Below are 13,171 nucleotides of genomic sequence, written 5' to 3'. Positions count from 1 at the left end.
CCAATTCCATAGTGCCCGAGCCCAAGAGTTATACTCTCAGAACTTCTCGCATCGTACTCCCATAGTCGAGCGTGAAGTGACATTAGGTGAGCTTACCGAAACTATCATTCCCCGCATTTTTGAGTCTCGTCAGTGGCAGGCATTGACCACTGGTCATCCCACTCCTTCTGTGGAGTTGGTTAGGGAGTTTTACTCCAATATTCATGACATATCTGTTGATGACTCGTTTGAAGTCAGTCTCAGGAATGTTGTTTTCCGAGTCACTCCGAGCATGATAGCGACTCTGCTAAATGCCCCTCGTGAGCCCTATCCCGAGTTTCCTTACTCACGGACATCACCTCCCAGTCCACAAGTCATTGCTAGTTGTCTTTGTGGTCGGCCTAGTAGTTGGGATGGGACAACCCCTATTTCAACTGCTCGTTTTACCCCTGATCACCTCATTCTCAGTAGGATTGTTCTTACGAACTTAGATCCTACAGGCCATAATAGTGATGTGGGTCTTGACCGTGCCTGTCTGCTGTATGCCTTGATCAATGGTGTCTCCATTGATCTAGGAAGTCTTTTGTGTCGGGTTATTATTGAGGCGTATCGGTCCTCCAAAACACGGACTGGTTTGCCCTTACCGTGTTTAATCACCCGACTAGCTCTCTCCCAATCCATTGCTTTCCATCCTCAGGAGCCTAGAATTGCACTTAAGGCTCCTATTGGTCGTAGGACGGTCCAGCTCAGTTGTGCTCACACAACTCCACAGCCTATCCGTGTTGAGCACCCTCCCGCTCCCTCCTCTCAGCCTTCGATCTCCCGACCATTTAGTTCTCAGCCGTCTTCCTCGGCCCCATCCAGCTCTCAGCCATCTTCCTCAGCCCCCGGTTCGTCGGAGCCCAGTCTTCAGCAGGTACTTGAGTATCTAGCTCGCCTTGACGCCCGGTTCGACAACCTTGAGGTGAAAGTTGATAACCTGCAACAACTAGTGACTCAACGCTTCAACGACATTGAGAGGCAGCTCAATGAGGATGATGAGGATGCCGATGGTGATGATTGAGACCCTTGGCCTCTTGTGACAAAAAGGGGGAGATATTGTTGAGGGGGAGTAGTACAGTATTAACTCAGGGGGAGTGTTACTTGTACTAACACATTTTTTGTTTTGGAGGAACAGCAGCTTTTGGTTATTTCTGTTGATTTATATTTCTTGTTAGCTGCTGATTGTTTGACTAATGTTTCTTGAACTCCTGATTTGTTGCTTAATGAAGTATTTCTTTTCTAATTATGATTTGATTTGAGAATTATGATTTCAGAATTGCAAATACGTTTTTGTGCATATGTGAATGGGTATGTTTAACCGTTTGCTAAGCGTGTGCAGAAATATTTCAACATGTTCAAGAATATGGATCTAGTTGGGTGTGCTAGGATTAGGTCATATGTATAGGTTAGAGGTTTTGTCACAGAAATGCCAAAGGGGGAGATTGTTGAGGGAAAAATGAGCGTGTTGGCATATTCTTGTGAAAACCTGTGTAAAATAGTGTTGTAACAAGTGTTGTTGCGGAAGGCTTAAAGTGTGCTTGAAGTGTGCTCATTATTGGTCAAAAGAAGCAACTTCGCTCGACACTCGCTCGACATAGCGCTCGAGCGAACTCAGGCAGATTCAACCGCTCGACCTTCGCTCGACATACAGCTCGAGCGAACTCAGGCAGATTCAACCGCTCGACCTACGCTCGACACTGAGCTCGAGCGAACCCAGGCAGAGTGTGTCGCTCGACCCTCGCTCGACACTGAGCTCGAGCGAACTCAGGCAGAGTCAACCGCTCGATACTCGCTCGACATGACGCTCGAGCGAACTCAGGCAGATTTCGGCGCTCGACCTTCGCTCGACACTTCGCTCGAGCCAATGTTCCAGATCACTTACAATGTAGGGTTTTGAATGCCTCATTTGATGGGAACTATAAATAGAACATGTTAACTTCTGTTCTAGGGGTGGAGAATCAGAGCAAAAACCCTAAGGGCCTCCAAGAACTTCTTAGAGCAACCTCTCCCCCATTTGGTTGATTCTCTCTTGGATAAACACTACTCCACCACAAAACACACAAAATCAACTCTTACTTGAGTCCATTGAAGTGGACATTTTTGTTGGCCGGAAGAGTCTGGAGCTGCCGTTGATGCAGAGATCGAGAGGTTCTCGTGGGAAGCTATAGGAAGGTCGGAGTTCCGACACTACATGCGTGTAGAGATCGAGTGGGTCACTTGTGGTGTTGCAAGCCGAGTTTAGTTACTACAAAGGTTTTGTGAGTGTCTCTAAATTGGTTGTAACAAACTAAAATTTCTATAGTGGATTTGAGGTGGTGTCTTACACCCGGAGTGGTTTTAGATTTTGAAGACGTTCTTCAAATGAGTTTCCACTCCGTGAACAAAATCATGTGTTGATTATTTGTGTTATTTGATTCATTTATTAACTGCTTGTTTGATTTATTTTCAAAAGACCATAAAAATTAGATTACACCTATTCACCCCCCCTCTAGGTGTAGTGTTGTGTAGAACCACTGCTTTTTCATTCCAATAAACATTTTTTAGTTGGAACTTCTAGAGAACGTTGGCATCATTAATTGTCCAAATTTTGTAAAGGATGTGGGGCATAATGGACAATCCATGCCATATATACAGAAAAATGAAATTTCATCAAGTATGCCATGTATATAGAGTATTGTTTCTCCATCTGCAAAATCAAATAATTTATTTAGGACCTATAATTTCTCTTCAAGTTTGAGCAAATTAAATCTATCTGAGATTGGTATTGTTAGCCTTCCTCTATGCATAGAAGGACTTGTTGGATTGTATCAGATTAATTTGAAAGACTACAAGCAATTACTGTGATTGTGGCAATAGTTTTGTGTGTTGTTGTGGGACCCTTTATGGAGGATTTCGCTCCTATTACTATCTCGAGTGGCGCTTCAACGGACCCACATGGTGTATGGCTGCAATACATAGCCGCAAATTCTATTGAGATACAGCCAAGGCAAGGGGAGGGGACCATTGATCTGCGGTTTACAAGAATGATGATTTCATGGATCGTATTCAACTTTTAAAGAGATATCGAGATGATGATGATCCTTACTTTACATGCAAATGACTTCTTCCATTGCCTTACCCAAGGGTCTTCTCCTCTTCTTTAACCTGTCAATGGAATTATGATGCATGTCAAGTTGTCACTATTGGCATATTCTGAAACTAAGATGCACTATTGTAATATATTGATCTATGTCAAGTTGGATGAGAACATTACCAAAAAATTAAAAAAAAAAAAAAAGAAGAAAGAAGACAAATTGAATTGTTTTAGTCAAAATCTAGGTGTATTTTTAACATCAATCTTTGCACCAAAATGCAGAAGTGAGAAGCCCTCAGTTAAAAAAAAAAAATTATTATGTTCATATTGATATGTTTTTACGAACTAAAACAGTACTTTTCACACAAACACGGTCTTCCTTATTTTACACCATAAATTAAAAAAAATTAAAATCTAATTAATTTCTACCCAAAGAAATTGCATATATTTACACATTAAATTAAGTAAGTAAAGTTTATCTATAGTACTTTAGAATGCAAATCAATACTTTTTGAAGCATATGTTATAAATTATAATTAAAAAATGATGGTAGTTTTTTTTTTTTTTTTCGGTGGGGGGAGACTATCTTCCTATATTTTTTAACATGTAATGCCAGGTACTGAAAAAAAAAAAATTACTGCCGTTCAAAGAAAATAGTGAACAAAGAATGACAAAATGCCAAGTCAATAGGTCAAAATGAGTGGTATAACTAGAACAACATAGTAGCATTCCCAAGTCAACAAGGATATGATTCTCCTTTCAAAATTCATAAGTTTCAACAGTTGTTAGTGATCATTTTCCTTATTTAGTACTTAACTTATGGCCAACCCCGCCCATAGGAGGATTGGGATTTGGGTCGACATGGATGTGACTGTAACTTTTTTCGTACCCGACCAATAATATCTTTTATTACATGAGAATGAAATTGTGCCTAAATCATCTCTATTTTTCTTGTGATCCTTTTGCAATGGTGGAAGCGAATCTAAATTTGTTCAAGAGATTGTTCCAAAGGTTTAGAAATATCAATCTTTCTAATTTATCAATATTTTCATGGATGTTCGACACTACAAGAATATAGGGCTTTTGTGATCAAATCGTTTCCGTCCCTAGAGAAATTGACGCTAAAACTCGTCTTTTAAGACCAATTTTAGCTCGTTGCAACTTTCTGAGTAAGTGAACAATTCTATGTATTTTTGTGGCATTTTATTCTGGATGTAAAAAACATACCTCATTTTCTATATTTTATTTGCAACAATTAGGAATTCATCACAAAAATATACCTTTTGCGACAAAATGTATATTACGGCAATTAATTTAGGTAGAAAAAAACAATTTTAACACCTTTGTGTCTTTTACGAAGATTTATTTTTATCACTAAATTTTATTTTTGATATTTAATTGTTTGCAACGATTATTTAACTATTTGCGGCAACACTAAACCGCGTTAAAATCACAATTAAATAAAGAAAAAGGGGAAAAACCCTAATCCCTAAAGTTTAAATATTTTTTTCATGAGTTTAACTATATATAGAGGAAAATTATAGGATTACTACTATTTTACTACCTATTTACTACTCATTTTGTATTTGATTTTTTTTAATTTTTTATTTTACTTAATGATTAAAGAAATGACTATTAGTAAAATTATATATTTTTAAAATTTTTTCTTAATGACTACGAATGTTAAAAAAATACTTAAAAAGAAAAGTATAAAAAAATAAAAAATTTCTAATAATAAATGAGTAGTGATAGGGTTAACCGTATCACTACTCATTAGCTATTTTAGCACATCAACCGTCTTCCTTTTTCTTCTTCTTCTTCTTCTTTCTCTTTTTTTTTTTAAGCAAAACGAATTTTACTTTTCTTCACCATTCGAATTTTGCATCCATCCCGCCGCGAAACCGACCCTCCTCCCTCGCTAGGAACTCGCATCTCTTCCCAGCGCCACCCAGCGACGGCGTCTCTTTGTTCAGGCGACGCTCCTCCATCTTCACTTTACTTTCTTCTTTCCTTTTATTTTGATGTTATTTTGGTAAGAAACATGTCTTTGCATATATAACTCGATTGTTTCTCGGCTGCAGCTTTTCCACCTTGTTGATAGGTCAAATTGATACTCTTCTGCCTTTCGAACCTTCAGGGTAACAACGAAGAAGGACAGGTATATGATTCTACTATTTGTTCCTTCAAAAACATGACTGAACGCTGTAACCTTTTGATTAAGCTTTCATCAAAAAAATTAAGCTTTTGTCTTTTTAAGCTTTCAATGATAATTGCTATCTTGCGAATGTCTCTAGATTTTCTTTAGTTAGTCATTTACTTTTGTATATTTCATATTCTACTATCCATTATGAGCCATATATTTTTAACCTTTAATTAAGCTTTCATTCTTGTAAGTTTTATGAATACCCTTTTTGTAAATATCCCTAGCTTTTCTGTTGTTAGTGTTTTCTTTATATACATTCCAATACATATTCTACTAGCCACATAAAGCTATGCATCTGGACTTGATGTTAAGACTTGAACTGTAGATAGGCACATATTCCAACATGTTGATGAGATAAATAGATTCATTTTCATATCAGATTGAAATTTTGTTCGTTCGTTGGAGGAACTTTCCAATTTTCATTTGAACTTTGAATTTAAAGCAAGTTTTTCTTATATTCTTAATTCCTGTTAGATTTTGTTTGGTCCTTCCCTAGGAGGGACTGGAATCCCATTCTATTATGAGAAGCTAAGAACTCAGGTGTGTTAATTGTTTAATTGGAGCATAGAACTAAACTTTCAACAGCATTTTCGAGTGTTGTTGCTAATCCTAGAATTTGTTGTTGACTATAGCTAATACAATGGCTTGAGCCTCCTGGGGACTCATTGGAGGGAGGAAATTAGGGATCGCCTAGATTCGGTTATTTTATAAACTTGAATGAGCTCATGCAGCAGCTGACATCTAGCTGCTTGTGAGTCACTTGGTTTGTTTATTCTGTGGATTCTTGCAATTATTTTTTCGCCAGTAATTATCAACAGAAGTGGTAAAAAGAATGCACTCTTCTAGGTCACTTACTTTATTCCCTGCTTATGAGGAAGCAATTCTATGTGCAGATTTGAAGTACTAGATGAGGAACCGGGTGATGATGATAAGGGTGGTGGCCAATGGTAACTATCTTTTATTGACTCTCACTTGACAGCTGGATTTTAACTTCTGGTTTGAGGGTACAATGTATAAAATACCTTATAGTTGAGGGTGGAAAATTTGTTCTACACCTTTCCATTTATTTTAGTTTTCTGGATGATTGAATAATTCATCTGAGAGTGACATTTTTTCTCCTTTTTTCTTGTTGTTCTCAGGAAGTACAAGCTGCCCATGTCGAATATTATTTCTTTCCCCAAGAGAAATGACCCTTCTACTGCCTAGGATTTCCCTCCTGGAAGACAACTGCTGGCTGTCTATCCAGGAACAACTGCACTTTATAAGGCAACTGTTGTCAATAACAATCGCAAGGTAATGTTTTCCTTCCCCCTTGGTCTGCTATAACGGAAGCTGTGTTCATTTCATATGAATTCCATTCTTCTGTAGGTTCTTGCCCTTTGACTAAACAAGCTTATCATGAACTAACTAATAATTGTATTGTGCATGTTTGTGGTACTCTCAACCATTCGAAATATTTTCAGAGAAAGACAAATGAGTAAGTAATATCCATCTATGTGGTTCATCCTTATCATCCCGAGTTTTTGGAAAAATTGCATTCTTGAATGGACTTTAGGGACCAAATAAACACAAAATGATTTACTGCAAATCAAAAAGGAGTATTTTTTTTCCACTCTTATTCTCTTTTAGGGTAGGTCATGAGTCTCAACTGACTCACAGATTTTTACCAGCTTCTCAGGTAATTTGATTTACCAGCAGTCACCAAAATGGTAAACATTTGACTAAGTAATCCATTTTCTCAACATTTTTAAGGAAACAAATCAATGTATTCCCAGTGGAGAAGCGTTTAAGCGTTAAAATCTATGGGTTATATTTATGGCTAGGAAATGCTGCTCAGTTTTTTATCAGGAAGATTGTGTACCTTAAACTGCTATGAATGCTTTCCATTGGCTCTAGGATTTTGATTATTACTTGATTTTGATGATGTTTTCTATGCCAAGTAAACTCAACTCCATCTAGCCTTCTTTCCAACATTACTAATACAAATGCCAATACCCAAACAGGGAAGCTAGTTTAGATGGAGCTGATATGGAGGTTGTCTCTTCATTGCTGCAAGCGTGTAATGCTTTGTGAGTAACCTTTTTTTAACCAAGGGCAATTCACCATGTGCTCACCATTTTGATGTATACAAATCAAAATAGGACATATTCATCTGTTAGGAAAGATAAAAGTACCACTGTGCAAAACTGCCACATGAAGATAAAATGCAAAACTGAAACTGCTTATTCATTCTCAAGTACAGAATATTTACAATCAAGAGAATAATGTTTACAACCAAGTACTCAAATACATTGCCTTTACATTTACTCACTCTTGATTACGAATCCTATATTATAGCGGAAAATGACTATCTAATTTTCAAGGCCAGGAATATTAGCAGATTACGAATCCTATATTATAGTTGAACAATTCTAACCTTGTTCAACTTACCCTTCTTATGGTCATTAGGTCTGTAAAACATAATTTTCAAGGCACTTAAATCTCCCTTTACAGATCTGGTCTTGGTCTAGAAACAGAGTCTTTGAGTCTGATTAAAAAGAAAATCACCAACAATTAGATTCCCTTAACTTGCACAGAAATTAATTAATTTCATCTCAATGCATGCATTTGCCACAAATGTTAAGAAAACCAGCTCCACGCACATTACCTTTCTTCCCTTCACACATAAATTTGGTCGTTAACTTCAGCCTTTTAATGGTGACCTTCTAATGCCTAATATAACAATTCATCCAGCATCCTTTCCAATATGGGAAGAGGTGATAGTCTCATAGAAAGCTGAAAAGGCGAAAAAGGGATAAGAAATCAGGTCCAATACATATCCAATTTGGTTAACCCAAAAAGAATCCAAGAAAATTATAACTCCTTTTATGTAATGCTGTACAATTCTAACCTTGTTCAACTTACCCTTCTTATGGTCATTAGGTCTGTAAAACATAGTTTTCAAGGCACTTAAATCTCCCTTTACATATCTGGTCTTGGTCTAAAAACATACTCTTTGAGGCCTTTGAACACGTTTCAATATTCCTGGTGTATACATATGTACTGAAATTCTAGTAAAGTGGTCGAGGAGATTGCTGCAAATTCCACAAGCATCCTATGAATGCAAGGTTTGAGCTATTGCAAAACAATTCGAGATAGGTTCATTCTATGTTCACTTAAACTAAAAAATACCTTTAAAAGAGTACTAATTTCCCATAAAAATGTTCTCTAAGATACATGGAATGCCAACGGATGCTTATTCACAAGTCACCATGAGATAATGCAATTGAAGTTCTAAGCATGCTAGTAGTGAAATAATTTATTCCACAAGCTTTTTTCATATCTGGCTTTGATTGATAAATATGCATGCAATACTTCAAAACATGCCTTGAGCACTCATGCCTCATGATGTCAAGTAATATGACATAATCATGCTTCTTTAAAGGAAAATCAGTCTCTCTTCATTGTTGGAAGTACATTAGGCATACCAATCAGCCTTCTTCAAAGATTTATTTTTTTATCCCCTTTCCTGTTCTAGATCATCAACTCCGTAAGAAATCAAGGCTCTTACCTAAGAGGACTTTTATCAAAACCTGAGAAGAAAGCTGAAAAGGCAAAAAAGGATAAGAAATAAGGTCCAATACATATCCTATTTGGTTAACCCAAAAAGAATCCAAGAAAATTATAACTCCTTTTATGTAATGCTGTACAATTCTAACCTTGTTCAACTTACCCTTCTTATGGTCATTAGGTCTGTAAAACATAATTTTCAAGGCACGTAAATCTCCCTATACAGATCTGGTCTTGGTCTAAAAATAGAGTCTTTGAGGCCTTATAGTTTATAAGGAGCTATTGGCTTGTTCCTTATAAACTATAAGGCCTTCATGCTTTTTTTTAGACCAAACTATAAACTATAAACTATTGGCTTGTTCCTCTTGCTTTTTTTTTCATGGAAATCATGAGCTCTTCATGAAAAAAAGTTTGCTTCTCCTAGAATAAACTTTTTGAACTTTAAACTAGATGTAATTGCATGTTTGTAGAGAAAATATTACCCCCCCTCCCCCCCCCCCCCCCCTCCTTACCCACAAGTTGGGGATGCTTATTTGTAATTGTTATGTCTTGGTTTCTATGTATTACTAATTATAAATTGTTTCTAATTTTTTGATATTTGTTATCGCGTGCTTCCCTTTATTAAAAGTAGAAAAAAGTTTACAAATGGATATAGAAGAAATTTCTTTTATGTTCATTTGTAAGATTTTTTTTAGTTTTCATTGGCTTTTGCGGCAAAATTATTTCACCGCAAATAGTATTTGCAACAATAACTGTAGATAATATGATTTTTTGGTTGCAAATTATTATCTGGATCGCTTTTACCACCTCAAATATTTATTTTCTGCGGTATATTTGCCGCAAATAAGATTTTCCAACCAAAATTCAGTATTATAACTAAGATTTTCCAGAGAGAAAATCGCTGAGAAAAATTTTACCTACAATAATTAACCATGGTTGGTATGTATACATTTGTGACAACAACGAAGACTGCCTGCAGCGATATAAATCACTGCAAATTGTTAATGTTTTTGCAACATTATTACTATAATAATTCCAAGATCGTTATTTATTCATGATTTTTCTAAACCGACAAAGATCGATCTTCAACCTTGAGCATTGTGGACTTGGAGGAGGCTGATGATGATTTAAAATGAAGATTGGGATTTAGAACTTGGACTTGGGTGTGCATAGTTAGATGAGACCAACCTTTCCGTAGCATGGGTGGGATTTAGTTGGTGGTGGGCACTTGGGTTTGTATCATGTTGATGAGTACAATTGAATCTGAAATTCATTAAGTGGCAGAGAATCAGTCTCATTGCCACATTTGAATTATGAAGGTAGCCTCTTATCAAAATCAGGTCTCCTTATGGCACTATATTACTTAATTTGTAATTTGGAAGATCTATATCAATCGAGGAGTGATGTTGTTAGTCTTCCCACATGCATCAAAAGTGTTTTTGGACTAAAGCACCTTGTGTTGACGGATTGTCTCATCTTAGAGCACTTAGATGGATTGAATTGCTCGATTGCTATGAAATGTTGGTGAATATAGCGAATCATGTGGAAAATCCTTCGTTGACTGAGGTCTCTCTCTCTCTCTCTCTCTCTCTCTCTCTCTCTCTCTCTCCCCCCATATCTTCCCCTGCCCCTTTCTCTGTGTCTTTGATGTTTCTTTCTTTTGCTACATGTTTGTGTGTGTTTTGATTTATAATTTTATAGTTGAAACTTTGTGATATATGTTTGAAATTGGCTGGGACATCTAAATTACATTCTTCAGTTGCAGCAGCTAAAGATACTTTCTCTTGGAGCTTGTTCAGGGCTTGGTGTGCTTAGAAAGAAGGTGGAAGTGGTATCCATTCTGTTTTGTCTACAAATGAATATGAAATTTCATCAAGTGGAGAATCACTCTCATTGCTACATTTGAATCAAAATCAGGTCTCCTTAAGGCAGTATGTTACCTTTGTAGTTTGGAAGATACCATTAGTCTTCTCACATCCATCAAAAGTGTTGTTGGATTAAAGCACCTTGTATTGACTGATTGCCTGCAACTTTAAGAAATTCTAGAGCTTCCATCCAAAAAAAGTTCGAATTCAAAATCAGCAACTTAAGAGCACTAAGATGGATTGAATTGCTCGAATGTCATGACATGTATGTGTTTTTCTCTTTTTTACATGTTTGTGTGTTTTTATATATAATTTTATGGTTGAGACTTTGTGATATATGTTTGACAGGGACATCTAAATGACTATTTTGGCCGCATTATATTTCCGGTAGATACGATTCTTGAGTGGTTCAACCACTGTAAGGAGGCTTCAAATAATACTGAATTATGTGAAATAGATATTGATGGGAGTGATCTATAGTTGGATGAGATCAGAGGAATAGCTCTGTGTGCTATTATCAAAGCAAATTTTGAAAGCTCTGCATTCGATCTCTTTCATTTCCTAGTGTTGAGATCACTATTAAATTATTAATGGCATGCCAAATATTACAACGAGAAAATGCTTGACACGGGGATTTCAGGAATCTGGAGATCATGTTGGTCGAAGTACTTTGCACTAGATTAGCTTTTTAAGCCAAACGGGTAAGGTCTGAATGTTGAGTTTTCTTGTAATTCAAGCTCATTATACATTAAAAGTTGAGTCCATTTACCACATAAGCATGTAGAAAACACAAAAGATCATTCAGATGTCCTCTACCTATGAACATGATTACAACTTGAATTTGACTGCCATTGACAACACAACATGAATGATCAAACCACTCATAACATGAATGATCAACCTACAAGTTTTTCTTCATTCATTACCCAAAATGCTTCTTGTGTTCTTGATTAACTTTCAAATCGTGCTCCCAAAACTAAAATATACAAAGCTAGTTTTGATCTTCACATGGCCGGACCCTGTAATAATTCATCTTTTGTTCCAAAGTTGACAACTCAATATGGTGGTGTGAGGTCTATATGTGATCCTACTTTGTGTTGGCGTGCATATTAAATCTGTATACAAAATACTAAAACACATGCACTCCTTATTTTTCCTTATTTCTTAGGAATATTGCTCGTCATATATATCACCATTTGCTCAGAAACACACAGCTTGATCTTGGCCATTTTCACTTGAGGATGGTGAAAGCTAATTAGTCTGGACAGGTGGCACGACCTTCTTGCATGGAAATTCTGTTATGGGAGACGTAGTGTCTGATGAATATTGCGCATAGTGTTCTAGTGCAGGAACATGATCTCGAAGATATTGTTCTAATCACAGATCAGGGAGTTTCAACTCCAAGATCTACAAATTGCCTTCAAGCAACATGTACCATAACCAATAGAGGGTTGATCCTACGGGACTTTGATTCATTCACTTTGAGCATTTTATTTCAGCATGCTTTTGGGTCTAAATAATCATAAAATGTTTCGTTTGTTAATTTTACATCTTTATAAATTTAGTACTAATTAAAAAATTATCAAAACGTATGAAAATTATCCTATTCCTTTCTATTACATTCCCTCCTATACTCCCAATCACAAAAAAAAAAAAAAATGTAAATTAAGAAAGTATGCGTGGACCAAGAATTTAGCTTAACATTTATTTTTGTTAGAGTTAATTGTTAGATTAATGTCTTTTATACCATTAAATAGATAAATAATAATAATAATAATAATGGTCAAAACCTCTAGCGATCTTCAATAAGACAAAAGGTAAAATAATAATAATAATAATTAAAAAAACTCAAAAATTAAAAATAAAAACCAAAAACACATTCTAGAGCTATTTATATATTTAAAGAAAATAATATTTTATTTATCATTGTCCTATCATCCTCTTATATATATAACATATAATATTTCTCTATTCCTTTCTATTCCATTCCTTCATAGACTCCGATCCCAAACCAAGTATATATCGTCATTTAATTTTAGCAATATGGTTAATTTGTGTCAAAACAGTTATTATTGATCTATTTCGAGATTTTTCAATAAGATATCATGATATTCCTTTTTTTTAATTGTTAAGTTTATAAAAATAAATCCTATAATTTATCAAATATTGTGACTTAATTTGATACTTTAAAATTTTTTGAAATGAAAGTAAAGTAAAAGAAACTATAATATACAACAAAAAATCATATTAGTTAATTTATAAACTTTACTATTATGAGATCTCTACCTAAACTAAAAATGCTAATTTTAGTTTTGTTAAATTAAAAAAATAAAATAAAAAATTTATTTTATTTTATCTACATGGTATATATTTTGCAGTAGAATCGAAAAGCCATAATAAAATAATTTAATTTTGATCTTTTCATTTTATATCAATATATATAGTACATGTTGATGTAGT

General features: G+C 35.4%; 1 protein-coding gene and 2 long non-coding RNA genes across 17 annotated transcripts in view; 2 read left to right on the top strand and 1 right to left on the bottom strand.

Moving 5' to 3' along the window:
• The first annotated feature begins 4,930 nt into the window (after positions 1-4,930).
• Positions 4,931-13,171, top strand: part of LOC122297078 — a 93,118-nt gene continuing 84,877 nt past the window's right edge. For 12 of the 14 annotated variants that reach the window (XR_006238628.1, XR_006238629.1, XR_006238619.1 and 9 more), the window contains exons 1-3: positions 4,931-5,252; positions 6,191-6,244; positions 6,437-6,590. Coding sequence is in view for 3 of the 14 variants with exons in the window: in XM_043106978.1 (XP_042962912.1) it covers positions 6,205-6,244; positions 6,437-6,590 (194 nt within the window). In the remaining 11 variants the exon portion in view is untranslated. Of the gene's footprint in view, positions 5,253-5,771; positions 5,838-5,929; positions 6,049-6,190; positions 6,245-6,436; positions 6,591-13,171 lie in introns of all 14 variants that reach the window. The other 2 variants (XR_006238621.1, XR_006238622.1) reach the window with 2 other exon arrangements.
• Positions 7,498-9,303, bottom strand: LOC122297092. Its single transcript, XR_006238651.1, has 2 exons — positions 8,202-9,303; positions 7,498-8,072 (listed from the first exon to the last, which is right to left on the bottom strand). It is a non-coding gene; the product is annotated as an uncharacterized LOC122297092 (long non-coding RNA).
• LOC122297086 lies at positions 10,469-12,228 on the top strand. Of its 2 annotated transcripts, XR_006238642.1 has the most exons (3): positions 10,469-10,677; positions 11,060-11,412; positions 11,880-12,228. It is a non-coding gene; the product is annotated as an uncharacterized LOC122297086 (long non-coding RNA). The 2 variants fall into 2 exon arrangements; XR_006238641.1 differs by lacking the exon at positions 11,880-12,228 and having other exon boundaries at positions 11,060-11,569.

Source organism: Carya illinoinensis, chromosome 15, assembly GCF_018687715.1.
Source record: "Carya illinoinensis cultivar Pawnee chromosome 15, C.illinoinensisPawnee_v1, whole genome shotgun sequence".
Classification (NCBI taxonomy): Eukaryota; Viridiplantae; Streptophyta; class Magnoliopsida; order Fagales; family Juglandaceae; genus Carya; species Carya illinoinensis.
The sequence above is the reverse complement of the archived record's forward strand: the minus strand, read 5'-3'. Positions and strand labels throughout refer to the sequence as shown.